General features: G+C 43.3%; 1 protein-coding gene across 1 annotated transcript; it reads left to right on the top strand.

The window, feature by feature from the left end:
- The first annotated feature begins 2,374 nt into the window (after window positions 1-2,374).
- On the top strand, window positions 2,375-15,258 carry LOC133363699 (CD209 antigen-like protein C). The gene is made up of 6 exons (XM_061582967.1): window positions 2,375-2,465; window positions 6,569-6,676; window positions 8,684-8,770; window positions 11,443-11,624; window positions 13,989-14,092; window positions 15,093-15,258. Exons 1-6 carry the CDS (start codon window positions 2,375-2,377, stop codon window positions 15,256-15,258), a joined length of 738 nt encoding a protein of 245 aa, XP_061438951.1.
- Window positions 15,259-20,041: the final 4,783 nt, after the last annotated feature.

Here is a 20,041-nt window from a genome sequence, read left to right as displayed (position 1 = left end):
ATAATAGGTATATATAATATAATGAGTATATATCCAACTCTGGGTATATATAAATGAGTATATACCCATCTGTAATTCTCACTTGGAGCAAAAACCAAGTCAAGGGCAGATCTTGCTCTGTGCATCAGGCTGATGACAATCTGAGATGGTCTCATGCTTACCGTGGAGGGCATAAAATATGAGCTGGTCCAATGGCAACCTCAGCATGAATGTTGAATCCCCCCCCCCTGAATTATCACCCCGGGGTTCCTTCAATGCCACTCTTGAGGCCGACCAGCTTGTTCAAGGAGGCTCTTGGACAGCTGGGTGGGCAGTACACCAACAGCATCCTTAAAGCCTTAGTCCTTATCCAGAAATGTCAGAGCCTGGTTGTGGTTCTTTGGTGGAAAGAGAAACACACCCTGCTAATGTTAAAACAGACTGGCCACGAAGATAATGACTCATAGAATAGTAGAGTTGGAAGGGGCCTACAAGGCCATCGAGTCCAACCCCTGCTCAATGCAGGAATCCAAATCAAAGCATGAACTTGGCTCAGAGGTGTGCTACAAAACCAGATCTGGGTAATTTCTAGAACAGTTCTGAAAAATTTTCATTTAAAAAAAAGTGGATTAGGGAACGTATAAACACAAAACCATATTAGGAAACACAGCGGCTAACAGAATGAGGCGTGATCTGGGGTTTTATTTTCTGTTTGAACTTTATTGCATATAGCCATAGACCTTTGCAAAATACAGAGAGAGAGAAATTAAAATAAATAAAACATCCAAGTACAAATAAAACAACAGCAGGACTAGCTATACCCAATTTAAAACTGATTATACTCCATAGTCCTTAATATGGCTAGCCTGCAGCTTCTTGGCTGGCAGGGCAAAATTGGTGACTGGGATTGTTACTTATTTAAAATTGTCTGCTAAAACTTCCACAACTTTTGGTTGGTCTATCTGAGTATAGCTGAATATAATATAATATACCAAGAATTTCCTTCTGGGGTCCTCATACAAGGGACAATACAACACGTAATGAATTATGTCTTCTATCTGGTCACACCCATAAATGCATTTCCGTTCATTAGTTGGGATTCCCAGGTATCTCCCCTCCAGATATGCAGAGGGCATCACTTGAAACCTGAGTTCCGTGAATGCCCTACAAAGCTGTGCATAGGTCAAAATCTCAAAATAATTGGATCTTGCATGATTGACCTTGAGTTGGGGGTACCAGATAGAAATGGGCGCAACAACTATGGTTGCCCTATCTTCCCTTGCATCATGGTCAAATATCCAATTCCTTAATGAGAGTGGGCTAAGGCTTAAAAAATTTCCATGGAGAGGTGATAAATCTCTAGCTTTGCTTGACACTGGTGGGGCCACCCCCCATTCCTAAGTTGCTCATACCAACAGAGCTTGGTGAGGGAATGATCTAGGGGTAGTGCTGGCTCAAATCTCATCCCAGCTGCAAACTCTCTGAAGGAGGCTGTGAAGGTGGGAGACAACTAAGCTCTCAAAGCTGGGGAGGAACTTGCTGACATCTTCACTGACAATGGGTGGGGATGCTGTTGCCTCACTTTGCTTGACACAGGATGCCAAAGGCTGCTGTCTCAACCCCCCCTGCCCATGCCATCATAATCCATCTTGCCTCTCTGCTGCAGGTGTGCTGGTGATCGTGAATGGTGGCTGGGGAGAAGAAGCAGCCAATCAGCAAGCAGCTTGAGTCACAGGGCTGTTGAATGCACTATGCTGAGAGGACAAAGAAAGTGAGTAAGGCAGGAGGGGGAAGGTGTAAGAAGTAGTGCAGGGATCGAGTGAATCAGACCTGGGAGCAGAGTAACGGAAGTGCTTGGATGGTACCCTGGGTGGGAGTCCTAAGGGGCGCCAGCAGCGGAAGGTTCAGAAGGTGGTCACTTAGCCTGCTGTGGTGCAAGGGGAAGGCTAGCCAATGTTGGGTAGATTTACTTAGGTAATCCCTGAGTATTTAGCCTCAGCCTCCCGTTATGGGAGCTTAAATTGTTTCCGTCTTGCCCTTCCATTAATGAGCCATTTTATCTGAGAACTTGTTGAAAGCTGTTAGCGGTTTCTCCTTTTCAGGCTTCCCGCAATGTTCCTCCATTTCCTTCTCAGTTTTGCCTCCTACGAGTTTCCCTTGATCCCCTTTGCATCAAAACAGAGTTGTCCGAGTGCCCAGAATTAAATGTAGCATCAGCCATGAAAAGAGGTCCAATTGGCTGTTGCTTAGCAACCACCAAAGGCTTCTATCTGTTGGGTCTCGGGTACAGTCAGTGACGAAGTTCCCCTACAGGTGAACCTCTGAGGCCTGGTGGTGGACTTGTCCCTGGATCCGTCGTCTTCATGGGCATTTCTTTCTTCTTGCCGATCAAGCGATGGCTCCCAAGGGAAAACCTGCAGCTGACAAGAAGAAGGCAGAACCTCCACCACCACCGCCGCCGCCGCCGCCGCCGCCACCCCCTCCAGGTGGTCTATCAGGACAACGTATAAAGGTGATATGGACTGGTCTTGGTGTCTCTACACTAATCTCTACGGCCTTGTTATGCGGGATTGGCTTTCTCTGTAAGTTCACCTCTACTTTTTAATGCACGCTATCCCAAAACAGCTCTTGAATAACCTGTGACACCTCCTTCCTCCTGCTGAACACCAGAGTGTTAACATAGGGGTCAAACACCCCACACGTAATTATCAGGGGAGCAGAGTCGGGCCTGCTGGTCACATGACACCTGGGATGCTTGTGCCTGCTATGCCCCCACTGGCCAACAGGAGGAGGGCCCCTGCACGCATGTACCCATCCCCACCCCCTTTTAAGACACCGAGAGGCCTGGGGCAGAATGTTCATTTGTGGGGGGCCCTGTGCAGCCTCCTTCTCACAGCACCCTCTGCCAATGTCAACTTTCCCCTCTCAGCTGGGGGAAAAAAGTATGCACACAATGCTTCAAAAAAGCAGCTAAATTTGACATCAGAATATTAAAATGTTAATACTAAAGTTAAAGAAAGCATTTACACACAATGACAAACCACAATCAGAATTCTTTAAAAGTGCTCTCATCTTGTCAGCAAATTCAGAGATTAGATTATCAAAAGATATTTCTCTCAGAAGATCCCATCCTATTGATAGAATAGATAATGATGACCGTAGCGTTCTGGATATCTTATTTTAAATAAAGGCTAGTTTGGAGAAAGCTCTTTCTCCTCCGCAATTCGAAATTGGCAGAATTAGATAAAGGCCAAGGGCACTCTGGTTAGGTCTTGGTGAGCATGCTAGTGTATTTAGACACTGCATTGAGGACCCTGGGGCCGTAGCGTGTATGTGGGGGTCACTGAGGTGCAGTGGTTAGTGTGATGGGCTAAGACTCGGGAAATCCAGGTTCTAGTCCCCACTCAGCCATGAAGCTCACTTGATGACTTTGGGCCAGTCACTCTCAGCCTAACCTGCGTCACAGGGTTGTTGTGAGGATAAAATGATGAGAAGCAGGATCATGTAAGACGTGTGGGTTCTGTGGGGGGGAGAAGGTGGCATTTAAAATTTAATAATAATTAAAAAATTGACTATGGTTGGGCTGGGTTGCTACTTTTAGCTCTGCATGTGGCTGCAACTATTTTGCTCATGCTGCCATGACAAAAGGGTACGGCCACCAGTAGAGTTTGTGCTGTGATTTCCCCCCCATTAGGTTTATGGAGTTCAGCTTAATGGGATTCTGAAAGAAAAGAGTTGGCAACAATGCAGAAATGCCAATGTTCATGTGGCATCTTCCATGTGTGAACCCTCCTCATACATGAGGCCTGGGGTAATTGCCCCCACATGCCCCCCTTAAAAAGGCCCTGACCCTCTGCTCTTCTGGATGAGCCCAAGTATGTCAGTAGATATTCCCCCCCCCATGCTCAGCAGAACTATGTGCCCAGCATGCACAGATGATGTGGCTCACAGGTGATGGGGCTCCCTCAAGTGCATGCATGAGGAGGTCATTTCATCTGAAACCCCCTAATTAAAGTCCCCATTGCTGAACCCACACCTCATGTTGCATTCCCACTGGCTGCATCCCCTCAAGGATGTCTAGAAAAGGGGAGCTATATATCAGTGGCTCATTTGTAGGTGGTCCATGGGAGCAAGACCCTTCCAGGCTCAGTGATCATGACTGCAGGGAGCAGCAACAGATGAGCAGTGGTGTGTAGGCATCAGTTTGCAGAACTCAGTGCTAAACCTGCAGACATTGAAAGGGGGGAGGCAGCGCGAGTCACAGCCACAGGAGCAGACCAATGGCACAAACATTGCCCCTCTCTTACTTGTGGAGCTGCTTCACATCATTAGTGCCCCAAGGCAGCTTCAGTTAAGACCTGAAGCTGGAATTAAAAAATGCATTCTGAGTAGTGGCCAAACTGCATCCAATATTTCAAATATTCTTTGGTGGCGTACCCTCCCAGGCCTCCCAGAAGTGAAAAGTCATTTGTAGACTCCTAGATCTCAAAGGAAGCAATCATTGTCTAATCCCCTGTATGAGGCCACACTGACTATTCAGCACACACACATAAACCACAATGTCTCAAAGAGAATGCAGTTGAACTGCAAAAAGAGAGAGGGGTTCCAGAATTTGAAACTTGAAAAACATAATCCCCTGTTGCACAGATGCATCATGTATATACGTTACTGCCAGTTTGTAGCCATAGGTTCTTACAATAGTACATTTCCTCTGTGTCATAACTGTGGAGTGCTACCAGTCTCCAGCACCCTTGTTTTCTTCCTATCAAACAATGGATGATACTGTTGCACATACCCCAATCTCCAAGAGCTGAGAGATTTCAGGGCTGCCAGCACAAGCCTCAGGGCTTGTGTCTTTGGAATGAATGTCACTGGATATACAGTGGTGTCTTGTGATACATGGTTTTATTTAGCAGGGTGTAAGATGGAAGGGCTGACAGCATCTCTAACAGATCTTGCTTCTCTACTAGGTTTCTAGGATGTATATGTTACAAAGCCATAGTTTTGGTTTCAGTACAGAGAACAACTCAAGTCTCTCTGTCTCCAGACAGCTCAACAGGAGACCTGACAAGACTGGCCCCATGCCTGTTATTCTTCTTCACCCACAAATCATCACCTCCAGGCTGTAGTCATTTTTATGGCAACACCCCTGTACTTGGCCATCTCTTTAGTCATCCAGAATGATGCCCTGGGCTCCTTCTAGGAGGAAGGGTGGGATATAAATTTAAGAAACAAACAAACAAATAAATAAAATTAACAAGGAGTGTGGTTTGATCATTTCAGGAGCTGCTTCTGCTACATAATCTCACCCTGCAGGTGCAAAACCACAGGCTTGGAGGGGGTCCAAAGATGACATTCAGACTAGCCTCTGAATCCTGTAACAATACTATTCCTTTAGTGTCAGAAGATGGCATTTGGGGGCATGAGCTGCAGCTCAGTGCTAAAAATAAATGGGTTCGGGGCATAAGTACAGGACTACATGCGTTGAATAGAAACCTCTTTTTTCTTACATTTATCATGTTTTTGCAAACCATCCTTAAGGGTGGTATACAAACAATGTACACAAATGAAAAAGGGTACCAGGTTCAATACCTGGCATTTTCCCTTGAAAGGATCTCAGGCTGCGGGGATAGATAGTCCCAGGCTTGGTGTTTTGTTTTTAAACAATTCTTTTCAGAATTTTAAAAATATTACATTGATCTGACATAAATATACAAAAAAAGTAGACAAGTTTATTTATTTATTAATTAAAATATTTATAAGCCACAATTTTCATAAATGTATGTCAAGGTGCCATTACAACATACAAAAACATGATAGAATAAAGAAAACCCAATAAAAACATTGTTAAAACAATAAGAAAAGCATCCTTAATTCCTGCTTTGGTTGGAAAAGAAAAAGGCCTGTTTAAAAAGTTCTTTTTATGCAGTATAACGTAAAATACAAAAAAAAAAAAATTAAGAGAAAGGCAATAAGAAAGGAAGAAATGAAAATACAGAAAAAAACCCCAAACCACATATATGGTTTTTAAATGTAGGAAAGGGGAAAAAAGAGGAAATTATTATATTGATGTAAATGAATTTAATGGAGCTAAATTCGCCCATTTATCATTTGAAAAATTGTATAAACAAAGCCAATTTCTCTATGAATCTCTGAATAAGGCAGTTTCATACATTTATTGGATTGCTTGTGTAGGGAGGGTGGTAGGTTCCTAACAGTTTGGAATGAGGCATCTGGGAATCTTAGTACCCACCCTTAACTTATTTATTTTATTTTATTTATTATTTAATTTCTATCCCGCCCTTCCTCCCAGCAGGAGCCCAGGGCGGCAAACAAAGTGCTAAAAACACTTTAAAACATCATAAAAACAGATCTTAAAATACATTAAAACAGCGTTAAAAACATTTTAAAAAATAACTTTAAAAAAGGGTTAAAAACATTATTAAAAACATACTAAGCAATTCTAACACAGACGCAGACTGGGATAGGTCTCAACCTAAAAGGCTTGTTGAAAGAGGAAAGTCTTCCAAAGGCGCTGAAAAGATAGCAGAGATGGCGCCTGCCTAATATTCAAACTTAATAACTTCAGATTATCAGATGATCACTGAACCAAAACATCATCTTGAAGACCCACTGATCAGGCTCCGGACCACAATGGCCACCTCGCTCAGACGTCCTAAACTCAATTATGAAAATGGTAAGTGGAAGGGTAAGAATGGTTTGTTTTTTATTGGTTTTAAAATGGGGTGGGGGCTGTTTCTAAACCACTGAGGAGAAAATGATGAAGAACCTTGAAGGCATAGCAGATAAGAAATAGGCGTGGAAAGCTGGTTAGGCTTTATGGGAAGTATAGCACTTCTCTGCAGCCCACATTTCCCAGCACGATACTGAAAGAAGAAGAAGAAGAATAGGACTGTTGAATCTCCCCTCTGCAAGGCTTCTAACATCTAAGCGCATAAGAATAGCCCTGATGGATCAGGCCAGCATCCTGTTCTCACAATGGCGAAGCAGATAGCCTCTGGGAAAGTCTCCAAGCAGGACATGGGTACAACAACACTTCTTTCCACTTGTGATTCACCGCAACTGGCATTGAGAGGCACACTGCCTCTGACAGGGGAGAGAGAACATACCGTAGCCATTGTCAGTGGTGTAGTCGTCCAGGGTCTCATGGGGTCTCAGACTCCTTATTTTTTTGGGAGCAGGGTCTCTATGTTTCCAGCATCCTAGGAGTCAATCAGCATAAAAGGGGAGTGTGTTAGCCACTGAGAAGAGTCCTCTAACATGCTTCCTTGTCCTTTCCTGCTGATTAGAGCCAATCAGAGTGAAAGGAGGTGAGTCAGCCACTGAGAAGACTCTTTTCAGTAGGTAACACTCTCCTCTTTTGTGCTTATTGGCTCCTAGGGACGTCTGTTGTGGGAGAAGGCATTAACAAGAATCTCATTCTCAATGCAGCAGCAAAAAAAGAGCAGGGGACTTGGCTGTGATTATCATGAGGGGACCCTGTACTTCTGCATTTGCCACTACACTGCTAGCCATCATTGCTAGTAACCACTGATAACTTTATCTTCCATGAATTTGACTAATCATCTTTTAAAGCCATCCATGTTGGTGGCCATCACTAGAAATTGTGGGAGCAAATTCCATAGTTTGACTAAGTGCCGTGTGTGAAAAAGTCCTTCCAATTGTCTTTCCCAAACATTCCAACGGCATCTGGTTGGCCAACTGTGAGAAAAGGATGTTGGACTAGATGGGTCATTGGCCTGATCCAGCAGGCTCTTCCTATGTCCTTATGGTCAAATATTCATCTTCACTGGAAGATGGTCCCAGAGTTCTAGCATTATGAGCAAGAAAACCTTCCCTCTCTCTGTTTTCTCCACCCCATCCATAATTTTATAAACCTCTATCATGCTTGCCTTTACTTCTTAGTGTAGTTCCTTACCCCCATTTTTGTTCTCCTTCTGCACCTTTTCCAGCTACACAATACACATTTTGAAATGTGGCCATCAGAACCCTATGCAATAGAAAGTGTGATTCTTGCTGCAGAAATATTACGATACTGACAGTTTTATTTTCTACCCCTTTCTTAATAATCCATAGTACGGAATTCATCTTCTTTGCAGCTATGTGCAGTGTGAAGTGTTGCATTCTTTTGCCTGTCCTGAATCTGCAAACATTGGTTTCCCATCCCTGACCTAAAGCTGACAGCTAGGTCTTCAATGGAGATTTTCCTTTTCTTCTCACTGCCAGCGGGGTACAAAGGAGAGGTCCTCCCGGATCGTGGTACTCGCTCTGGGGTACGATCTCATAAAGGCATGTTTGGCTTCTTCTCTGAAGATGCTTTTGCTGGGTTCTGATGGGCCTTATAGCTCCAGAACAATGGAAGAACTTGTTTGCTCCCCTTATCTAATTTTTATTCCGGCTTCGATGGCATTTTTGTTGTTACAGACATTGCTTTCAGCACTTGAATGCTAATTGTTTTAGTTTTATTGGTGGGTGGATTGTGTTCTGTTTTTTAAAAATTGTTTTTTGCTTTTTACCTCTGTCTTGTCGGCTTCCCTGGGTGTCCTACTTTGTGAGATAGGGAGGCAGGATATAAATGTTTAAATAAAGAAGCAAATGTGCCTGTGTATGTGGGGGGTGGGCGGGGGGTGGGAGATGGTGGTGGTGAAGAAGACACTCCTTCTAACTCTGGGAATACTTTTAGCCATAAAGGTATCACAGCATGTAACGACACTGCCGGAAAAGTTAGAAGGAGCTCAAAAGGACTATGCGGAGCGGAAAAAAAAGTACCGTGAGTATCTAAATGCCTAAATACGGCACATTTTAAGAATGCAAGGATGAACACATGGTGTGCTCCAACTGCAAAAAGGGTTCATCCTATGCTGGTAACAAGAATAAAGGCCAACTTGAATTATAATCAATCAATCGATAGATCAATCAATTAATTTAATTTCTGTCCCACCCTTCCTCCCAGAAGGAGCCCAGGGCGGCACACAAAAGCACTAAAAACACTCTAAAACATCATGAAAACAGACTTAAAAACTTATTAAAACAAAACCTCCTTTAAAGATCTTTTTTAAAAAAAAAAACTTTAAAAACATCTTAAAAAGCAATTCCAACACAGACGCAGACTGGGATAAGGTCTCTACTTAAAAGGCTTGATCAAAGAGGAAGGTCTTCAGTAGGTGCCAAAAAGATAGCAGAGATGGCGCCTGTCTAATATTTAAGGGGAGGGAATTCCACAGGGTAGGTGCCGCCACACTAAAGGTCCGCTTCCCATGTTGTGCAGAAAGGGACCTCCTGATAAGATGATATCTGCAGGAGGCCCTCACCTGCACAGCGCAGTGATCGACTGGTATATAAGGGGTAAGACATTCTTTCAAGTAAGTTAAAGGCTGGCATATAGCACCAGCTGGGAGAAGAAGATATTAAAACCACAGTGGGTTTGTTTTTTTTAAAAAAGCAATACATGATTGATGGTCAGCAATAAAACATAAAATGGTACCACTCCCATTATTCTTCAAAGGCCTTCCGTAACAAAGTAGGGCTTCTCCCATAAGCATCTGGTTGCTCACTATGAGCGCAGAACGTTGCACCAGATGGTTCTTGGACTGCTCCAGCAGGGCTCATTACTATAGAAATGGTTCCTCTCCAAAGGTCTGCTGAAACCAAAGTCTTAAACTGTCTCCTAAATATGAGTAATACAAGGGATAACTTGATCTCAATGGTGAAGGAATTTCATCACTGGGGTGAGCAGCACCACCACTGAAAAGGCCCTGCTCTCCCTCCATAGGCTATATTCATTAAGGGCACCATGAGCAAAGGTTTTCTTGTACAGATATAAAAAAAACACTGTATCTGGTACTTGGGAAGGTGCTCTTTCAAGTATCTGCCGTTCAGGGCTTTGTATGCTAGTAGCAACATCTTCTTTGGGCCTGGAAGCTCCCTGGCCATCAATGCAGAACATTCAGGATCTGTGTAATATGTTCACATCTCGCTGCCCTGAAAAACAAGTGGGACGAGGCTTCCAGACCATCTTCAAACACCAACAGAGCAGACAAAACAGGTCCATGAAGCACATAATTGCTAGGATTTTTTGTCACTGGCTTGGCCACAGAGATGACACTTGCTCCTTTTCCTATTAACCGGCTGTTATCATCCCAGGCAAGTTGACTGTCCTTCTAGACCCAAGTCAGAATTTGGGCAACCCCAGACCAAGGTACGGAACTCTTTTGGAACATTATCTCTGCTTCCAAACAACATAGGGATTTAAGCAGGCAATGTCTACTTGTACCCTCATCTCAGTAAAACAATGATATCTGAGATCAGTTCAGACTGGACACAAATTAACTCACTATGTGTTTGAGTCTGTTCCAAGCATTCCCAATCATGTAATTAGAGACACAACAAGTCTTGGAGGTCTCTGCAGATTTTCCCTCTTGCAAGCCCCCTGCTGCCCCTTTTCCTGAAAACATAAATGGTGGCAGTGGCAATGAGAAGGGCTGAGGGAACAGCATCTTGGATGCTGGGTCCATGGCACCTGCAAGTTCTCAGGGCTCCACGATCCTTAGCAAGTATTCCAAAGCCCTAGGAAACTATATTTCCCATGGGCTTGGGCTCCCACAGTGCTGCTGCTGCATCAGCTACTTCTCACATAAGCAGCTCACAAATTCCAGACTGTTGAAGGTTGTAGATCAAATGCCTTAATTCTGAATGTTCCCTGCATCCCTAATGCAGACAATCGTAAATAATTGTGGCTCGCTGCCACCTCTGGGAACAGAATGAAGGTGGAAGTGGGGATGCTGAGAGAGTTTCTGGGGAGGAGTCACTGGTATCTAAAGATCTGAACTGGGGATACATTCTCTGAGCTAAGTGATGAAGGAGGAGTTGCCCCTTTACCATGGCTGCAGGAGAGGGTTCAGCAGCAATTTCTCAAGAGCTCTGGGGAGAGGATCTTCACCAATCTCAGCACCCTTCCTGGCCCAGAAATCCTCTTCCAATGCAGAAGATTTCATGACCCTTCCCAACATCAAACATGGTGATTATAAGCCGCCCTCTCAAATGTGATCAACTTGAGACTTCCCAAAAGAAAGTGTTGAGACCAGAGCTTGGAAAAGTTACTTTTTTAAACTACAACTTCCATCAGCCCCAGCCAGCATGGCCACTGGATTGGGCTGATGGGAGTTGTAGTTCAAAAACAGTAACTTTTCCAAGCTCTGGTTGAGACAATATTTATTATATTTGGAATCCTTTCCTTTCTCCAAGGAGCTCGGAACAGCATGGATTGGATCATCCAATTTATCCCCACAACCTTTTGTGGTAGTGTAGGGTGCCAGAAAGACTTCCCCCAAATCTCCCATTGTGCTTCAGGGATGAGCAGTGGTTTGAACCCAACTGTCCATAGTCTACACCCCACATAGTACCACCTAAATTAATATTTTCTTTTTACTCATTCCCTCTTAGAATCTTTCTTCAGACAGCCTCCTCCTAAGAAAGGTACATCTTCCAGATCTGCTGGCAACTGGGAAACTTTTGGGGGGAGTCTCTACTACATTTCGAAAGGGAAAAAGACCTGGTACGATGCTGAGAACTTCTGCATGTCCAGAGATGCCCACTTGGCCTCCATCCTAAGTGACGAAGAACAGGTTTATATTTTTCTTCTTTCTTTCCTGTTCTTTGGGGGTCCTCAGCAAAATGCTCCATCCTCTCTAATGCCTTTATGTCCTTGTCGACCTCTGTTCTTCTTACCCTCATGTGCAAATATTTTGTGATCTCTTGCAAGTACTGCTGTAATTGCTTCCAATCCACCTGTTACAGACCTTTGTAGTGTTCATGTGTGGTTTGCAAATGGTGCCCCAGAAAATCTTGGAGTTCCATGAAGCTTATGAGAACATCCTCAGTCAGAAGATCAGAAGTAACAGGGAGGCTTCCCTGAGAGGCAGTTGTCCACCATTCCTTATCTTTTCCTGCAGGAGTGTGTTGGGCATGTTCTCATTAGGTGATGGTGAAGTCCTGTAGCTGATATTGGGCCCTCAATGCATGTACACCCTAGAACCTGCACCAGACTTCTTTTGCAATCTTCAAAGGTTCTGTGACAGTTGTGCAGTGGTTCCTTGGCAGATAATTTGATGTGGAAAAAGATCCTTGGAGTTAGAAATAGTGCACAATGTTTATGCAGGTCACACAGAACCTAACTTTTGATAGTTCATATTTTGGTATTTCTTTGGCAAAGGATTATGGACATTATGATTATTATGATTATTACAGAGAACATATACAAGCCCAGGCATGCTGTTGTCTATTTACTGAACATAAGAACATAAGAAGAGCCTGCTGGATCAGGCCAGTGGCCCATCTAGTCCAGCATCCTGTTCTCACAGTGGCCAACCAGGTGCCTGGGGGAAGCCCGCAAGCAGGACCCGAGTGCAAGAACACTCTCCCCTCCTGAGGCTTCCGGCAACTGGTTTTCAGAAGCATGCTGCCTCTGACTAGGGTGGCACAGCACAGCCATCACGGCTAGTAGCCATTGATAGCCCTGTCCTCCATGAATTTGTCTAATCTTCTTTTAAAGCCATCCAAGCTGGTGGCCATTACTGCATCTTGTGGGAGCAAATTCCATAGTTTAACTATGCGCTGAGTAAAGAAATACTTCCTTTTGTCTGCCCTGAATCTTCCAACATTCAGCTTCTTTGAATGTCCACGAGTTCTAGTATTATGAGAGAGGGAGAAGAACTTTTCTCTATCCACTTTCTCAATGCCATGCATAATTTTATACACTTCTATCATGTCTCCTCTGACCCGCCTTTTCTCTAAACTAAAAAGCCCCAAATGCTGCAACCTTTCCTCGTAAGGGAGTCGCTCCATCCCCTTGATCATTCTGGTTGCCCTCTTCTGAACCTTTTCCAACTCTATACTATCCTTTTTGAGATGAGGCGACCAGAACTGTACACAGTATTCCAAATGCGGCCACACCATAGATTTATACAACGGCATTATGATATCGGCTGTTTTATTTTCAATACCTTTCCTAATTATCCCTAGCATGGAATTTGCCTTTTTTAACAGCTGCCGCACACTGGGTCGACATTTTCATTGTGCTGTCCTCTACAACCCCGAGGTCTCTCTCCTGGTCTGTCACCGCCAGTTCAGACCCCATGAACGTATATGTGGAATTCAGATTTTTTGCTCCAATATGCATAATTTTACACTTGTTTATATTGAATTGCATTTGCCATTTTTCCGCCCATTCACTCAGTTTGGAGAGGACTTTTTGGAGCTCTTCGCAATCCCTTTTTATTTTAACAACCCTGAACAATTTAGTGTCGCCAGCAAACTTGGCCACTTCACTGCTCACTCCTAATTCTAGGTCATTAATGAACAAGTTGAAAAGTACAGGTCCCAATACCGATCCTTGAGGGACTCCACTTTCTACAGCCCTCCATTGGGAGAACTGTCTGTTTATTCCTACTCTCTGCTTTCTGCTTCTTAACCAATTCCTTATCCACAAGAGGACCTCTCCTCTTATTCCATGACTGCTAAGCTTCCTCAGAAGCCTTTGGTGAGGTACCTTGTCAAACGCTTTTTGAAAGTCTAAGTACACTATGTCCACTGGATCACCTCTATCTATATGCTTGTTGACACTCTCAAAGAATTCTAATAGGTTACTGAGACAGGACTTTCCCTTGCAGAAGCCATGCTGGCTCTGCTTCAGCAAGGCTTGTTCTTCTATGTGCTTAGTTAATCTAGCTTTAATAATACTGCTATGATGCTGATGTTTAGATAGCTGAATCTTGACATTTTGTCAAGTGAAGCTTCAGACACACCTTTACTTCCCCCTCCAAAGAATCCTGAAAACTGTAGTTTACCCCTCACAGAGCTACAATTCCCATCACCCTTAACAAACTACAGTTCCCAGGATTCTTTTTTGGCAGGGGAATGTTCTTTGAATGTGCTTTAAAAGTATGGTTTGTGCTGTGTACGCAGCCTGAGATCGCTCTTTCTTTGTGCAGAACTACATCACCTCTCAGCTCAGTCATCCTGCCTGGATTGGCCTTACAGATGAAACTGAGGAAGGCAATTGGGAATGGACAGATGGCTCCAGATTAATAAAACAGTAAGTCTAAAAAGGCTTACTCCAGGAGGTGTTGGGGAATTGTTCTCAAGCGCCCGAGGAAAAGTCGAGGAATCTTCATTACAGAATTTGCTGCAGAGCTTCACAAGAGTGTCTCCTGTGCCCCATCTACAATCCTGGATCACGGTGGTGAAGGCCACAGAGGGGAGTAAATCTATGGGTACCTCCTTTCCACGTTCTCAGATGTGTGCCATATTTTTGTCCTCAGATGGTTCCTTCCCAGGGAGGGAAAAGAATACCAAGATCAAATGTAGAAGCAGAGATCTGCATGTCATTGTGTCTCTTCCAATGTCCCTCACTATTTGGAAACTTGCAAGGAGCCAAGTGAAGTTTGCTGTAGTCTCTTTTCTTCCTGGGGCAAGGAGGAACAGAGGGATCCCTACTATGAACCAACTTTGGGGTGTGATTAAGGGCCATTGTCAGGCACACAGAGTTCAGCCATGGGGCACAATCTGCTAAGATGTTTCTGCCTAAATACTGTTGAAGTGAATATGTATTCATTTATCTCCCTGCCATGTTAGGGCTCCCTGATCACAGGAATTCATTTTTTTAAAAAATGTTGGGGAGCATTAAAGACGTGACTGCCCCCCCCACATAGAGTCACGAAGTGGCGCAGCCTATTCTACCCCTATAGGGTTCACCACCCCTTGCTTCCTCCTCCTTCTGCCGGTTTGATAGACACAGGCTGTGAGCACACTTGTCACAGGCCATGGTGTTTCCATTGGTCACATCTGGAGGGGCAATGGGTTGATCTGCCAATCAGCTGCAAAATCTTTTTGAAGCAAATTTTGAAAAAAGCACTCGAGTGTATCTCACCGGGTTTTACAGTGAAAGGGGCAGAGTTTGACTAGCATCGTGTGCCCTCATTTTCAGAAAAGGGAGGTGGAAATGCACTGCAACTAGCAGAACAGTAAGTGTTTCTCTATCCCTGACCTCTCACAGTCTTTTTTGTTTAATGGAAGTCTCTTCTTTCTGGCCCCAGGTATTGGTCTGATGGTAAGCCCACCCGCTCAGAACGCCACGGAGAAGTGGAGCATGACTGCACCTCCATCATGCCTTCATCTAAAGGATATAATTGGAAAGATGCCTACTGCCATGAACTTCACAGATGGGTTTGTAAAGAGATCCTAGATGTCAAAGAACCATAAAGTTGGCAAAAACTATTAACTATAAAGTGTGAAGACAGAATGCATTTCATTTCAGTGACAAACCCCATGGGAAGCCTGTTCAGTCACAAAATGAACATCCAATTTCATTCGCACATCATCCTGGAATGGAAGAGAGTTGAGAGGCTGTTTGTTATTATCAGTTGGTTGTGGAGATCTGTGTCCCGGGTGATGGGTGTCTAGGAAGGGTTGTCGTTTTCTTCTCAGGGCAGCTTTGGCAATGACAGTTCTCTTGTCACGTCAGAGCTCTAGGGAAGGCAACATTCAGCAGATGTGTGGCGGTTGCTGCTGTCCTCCCTCCCTAATTGCCATGCAGTGATGGGAGAACCTGTCTGGGTGGAACCTCTGCCTTTGGCAGACCTCATAAAGGAAGGGAACTCATGTCCAGGACAAAAGATGGGAGCTCTGTTGTGGTCAGCATACAGGGATTTCCACCTCTTCCATCACACCTGTAAGGAAATAAAGATTTTGGGCTTTTTTAGTTTAAAGAAGTGTCAGGTAAGAGGCAACATGATAAAAGTGTATAAAACTATATATCCTTTATATACCCAGTTGATCACTGCACTCTGCAGGTGAGGGCGTCCTGCAGATACCATCTTATCAGGAGGTCCGTTCTGCACAATATAGGAAATGGACCTTTAGTGTGGCGGCACCTACCCTGTGGAATTCCCTCCCCTTAAATATTAGACAGGTGCCATCTCTGTCATCTTTTCAGCGCCTATTGAAGACTTTTCTCTTTCAACAAGCCTTTTAAGTAACCTATCCCAGTTTGCGTCTGTGTTGGAATTGCTTTTTAATATGTTCTTAAAATTTCTTTTTAAAAAAATGTTTTTAATCTTAGATTATGTTTTTTTAAGAAACGTTTTTAAAGATGTTTTGTTTCAATGTGTTTTAAAGTTTGTTTTTATGAGGTTTTAAAGTTTTTAGTGCTTTTGTTTGCCACCCTGGGCTCCTGCCGGGAGGAAGGGCGGGATATAAATCAAATAATAACTAAATAAATCATAAATGAAACTATGCACAGCATGGGGGGAGTAGACGGAGAAAAGCTTTTCTCCCTCTCTTATAATGCTAGAACTCGTGGACTTCTAATAAAGCTGAATGGTGGAAGGTTTGGGACAGAGAGAACAAAGCACTTCTTCACACAGTGCACAGTTAAATGATGGAGTTCACTCCTGCAAGAGACTCTGGATTTGGTCTCTAGGCTGAGGTGAAGCCCCTCTTCTTGGTGTAATTCTTGCTGCCGCAAGAGCGATGGCCACCAATTTGGATGGCCTTACAACAAAAAGGGAAGAACAAGAGTCCTATTCCAAAAGATTAGAGAAATGAAAGGGAAATTTAAACCACGAGTAGGGATGTTGAATAATCAACAGGGGAACACACTGACTGACTGAGATGAAATAAAAGGAAGATGGAAGCAATACACTGAAGAACTCTATAAAAGAGATGCCAGGATGACAGATTCATTCATGGAGGAACCGTATGAAGAAGAACCAGAAATTTTAGAATGTGAGGTGAAAGCTGCTCTTAAAATACTTGGAAGAAACAAATCACCAGGAATAGACAGCATACTAATAGAGTTGCTACAAGCTACTGAGACTGAATCTGTCCAAATTTTGACTAAAATCTGTCAAGAAATATGGAAAACTAAACAATGGCCCACAGACTTGAAGCATTCAATATATATCCCAATTCCAAAGAAAGGGGATCCCAGGGAATGCAGTAATTATCGAACTACTGTATTGCCTTAATATCCCATGCAAGTAAAGTAATGCTCAAGATTACAACAAAGGCTCTTCCCATATATGGAGCGAGAAATGCCAGATGTCCAAGCTGGATTTAGAAAGGGAAGAGGCATCAGAGATCATATCATCTGATTGTCCTGATGCACAACCTATACAAGAGGCTACCGTAAGGACAGAATATGGAGAAACCAATTGGTTCCCCATCGGAAAGGGTGTGAGACAGGGGTGTATTTTATCACCCTATTTCTTTAATCTATACGCAGAACATATCATACAGAAAGCAGGATTGGACCAAGATGAAGGAGGTGTGAAAATTGGAGGGAGAAATATCAATAATTTAAGATATGCAGACGATACCATACTCTTAGCAGAAACCAGTAATGATTTGAAATGAATGCTGATGAAATTTAAAGAGGAAAGCACAAAAGCAGGACTACAGCTGAACGTCAAAAAGACTAAAGTAATGACAACAGAAGATTTATGCAACTTTACAGTTGACAATGAGGACATTGAACTTGTCAAGGATTATCAATACCTTCATTAACCAAAATGGAGACAATAGTCACGAAGTCAGAAGAAGGCTAGGACTGGGGAGGGCAGCTGTGAGAGAACTAGAAAAGGTCCTCAAATGCAAAGACGTATCACTGAACACCAAAGTCAGGATCATTCAGACCATGGTATTCCCAGTCTCTATGTATGGATGTGAAAGTTGGACAGTGAAAAAAGCGGATAAGAGAAAAATCAACTCATTTGAAATGTGGTGTTGGAGGAGAGCTTTGTGCATACCATGGACTGCGAAAAAGACAAATAATTGGGTGTTAGAACAAATTAAACCAGAACGATCACTAGAAGCTAAAGTGATGAAACTGAGGTTATCATACTTTGGACACATCATGAGAAGACATGATTCACTAGAGAAGACCATAATGCTGGGAAAAACAGAAGGGAGTAGAAAAAGAGGAAGGCCAAACAGGAGATGGATTGATCCCATAAAGGAAGCCACAGACCTGACCTTACAAGATCTGAGCAGGGTGGTTCACGACAGATGCTCTTGGAGGTCGCTGATTCATAGGGTCGCCGTAAGTCATAGTCGACTTGGAGGTACATAACCACCACAACAAAAGAGACAAATTCATGGAGGATAAGGCTATCACTGGCTACTAGCCATAATGGCTATGCTCTGCCTCCCCCATTGGAGGCAGTATGCTTCAGAATACCAGTTCCTGGGAAGCACAGGAGGGGAGAGTGCACTTTGTGCTCAGGTCTTGCGTGTGAGTTTCCCGTGGGCAAATGGTTGGGCACTCTGAGAACAGGATGCCATTGGCTTGATCCAGCAGGCTCTGCTGATGTCCTTATGTAGTCTAATGTTCCCTAAAGCTTATTCAGAAAGCAACGCAAAACTATATTTATTTAAAATAACCATTTTATTGAGAGGCAAAAGAAGCTGCAATAAAACTACTGTTTTAATTTAGCTTCTCCTTTACCACCACCAGCCCAATTATTTATTAAATTTCTGTTGTAGAGCAATTCGGCCTAAAGGCCAAGAAAAGACGGAAAATTCAATCTATCCATCCACAACAAAGAGCCAACAGAGCAAATTCCTTGGGGTTTTTTGCAACATTTCCAACAGTGAGGATTAGAATGTTTATTAATCTTGCTTTTGCCAGTGTAGGATTGCGCCATCTAGGCATCATTTTACATCTGTTTTCTCTCATATTCATATAATATTTTCTCAGATATTATTCCCTTTCCACCACAAATATTCCCAAGTTCTCATAAGAATGGTACCACGCTCTCCTGTGCATGTCTTAACATATATCTGGGGTGGGGAACCTCTGGCCCATGAGCCAAATTTGGCCTGGCCTGGGTTCCAATTTGGACTGCAAGGCTGTTTTCCCCAAACCAGGCCCACCTGCCCCACAACTGACGTCTTTTTCTTCATGTCCATTCTTATAATTAACAGGAAAACAGAGGAGGGGGTCTTTAACTATAGGTATTTTGCAATATGGAGCAATACAAGAATTGGTCTAGCAGAGGACTTTACTGTTGGAGAGATTTTTTATGAAGATAGGCAACCCGTATTTATCAAAAATGTAACTATGAAATTGCATGTATATTGGCTTCATATGCACCAGGTCCATCATTCTATAAATAAACAATCAATTAAAGAGAGTTTACCAGTTTTGAACATTTGATATTAGAACATGAACACAGCACTAAAAGATTGAGTAAAATATACTCTGTATTAAGTGATGACAACAAATCCATTTGCTTCCTTAAAGGAGATATGGAAACTTGATTGTTTGCATACCCCGATGTCCAAGTGGTGAGAGACTCCAGGGGTTCCAGTGGTTACCCAGGGTTCAGTTTCCTTGGAATGAAGGTCACTGGAGACTGGTGTTTTTAGGCTCTATGGTTTTATTTACATATATATACAACCTGATCTTAAGATGGGAACAGCTCTCCGCATTAACACTCTCACAGATCTTGCTTTCCCAGTAGGTTTCCATAGTTTTGGATTCGGCATAGAGACCAGTCAAGCCTTTTTGTCTCTTCCCAGCTCCAGACCAGACTAGACTAAAACTACAAAGGCTACCTCCTGGCTGGAGAATGAGGTGACTTCAAGCCAAGTGACAGGGAGGGCTACACTCCTGAAACAGCATCACTGGCCAATGTTCCTTTGGCAATATTTATTTATTTATTATTTGATTTATATCCCACCCTTCCTCCCAGCAGGAGCCCAGGGTGGCAATATGGCTAACCCTTTTGTCTTGCAGATGGGATGTTTGACAAACTTGGCCAGAACCACTACTGTAACAAAGGAAAGGTACTGGTTTGACCAGGTCAGCACTTTCCTTCCACTATACATCCCAACCTGACACATACAGAATTATAGGCTTGGAGGGAATCCAAATACATAATCCAGACCAACCCCTCAATCCTATAACAAATAGTTGTTGGAGATTATATGAGGAAAGTGGGTCTTGTATGCATATGTGTTGGAGTTGTCCTAAAGTAACATA

The sequence above is a fragment of the Rhineura floridana genome, chromosome 9, assembly GCF_030035675.1.
Source record: "Rhineura floridana isolate rRhiFlo1 chromosome 9, rRhiFlo1.hap2, whole genome shotgun sequence".
Classification (NCBI taxonomy): domain Eukaryota; kingdom Metazoa; phylum Chordata; class Lepidosauria; order Squamata; family Rhineuridae; genus Rhineura; species Rhineura floridana.
The sequence above is the reverse complement of the archived record's forward strand: the minus strand, read 5'-3'. Positions and strand labels throughout refer to the sequence as shown.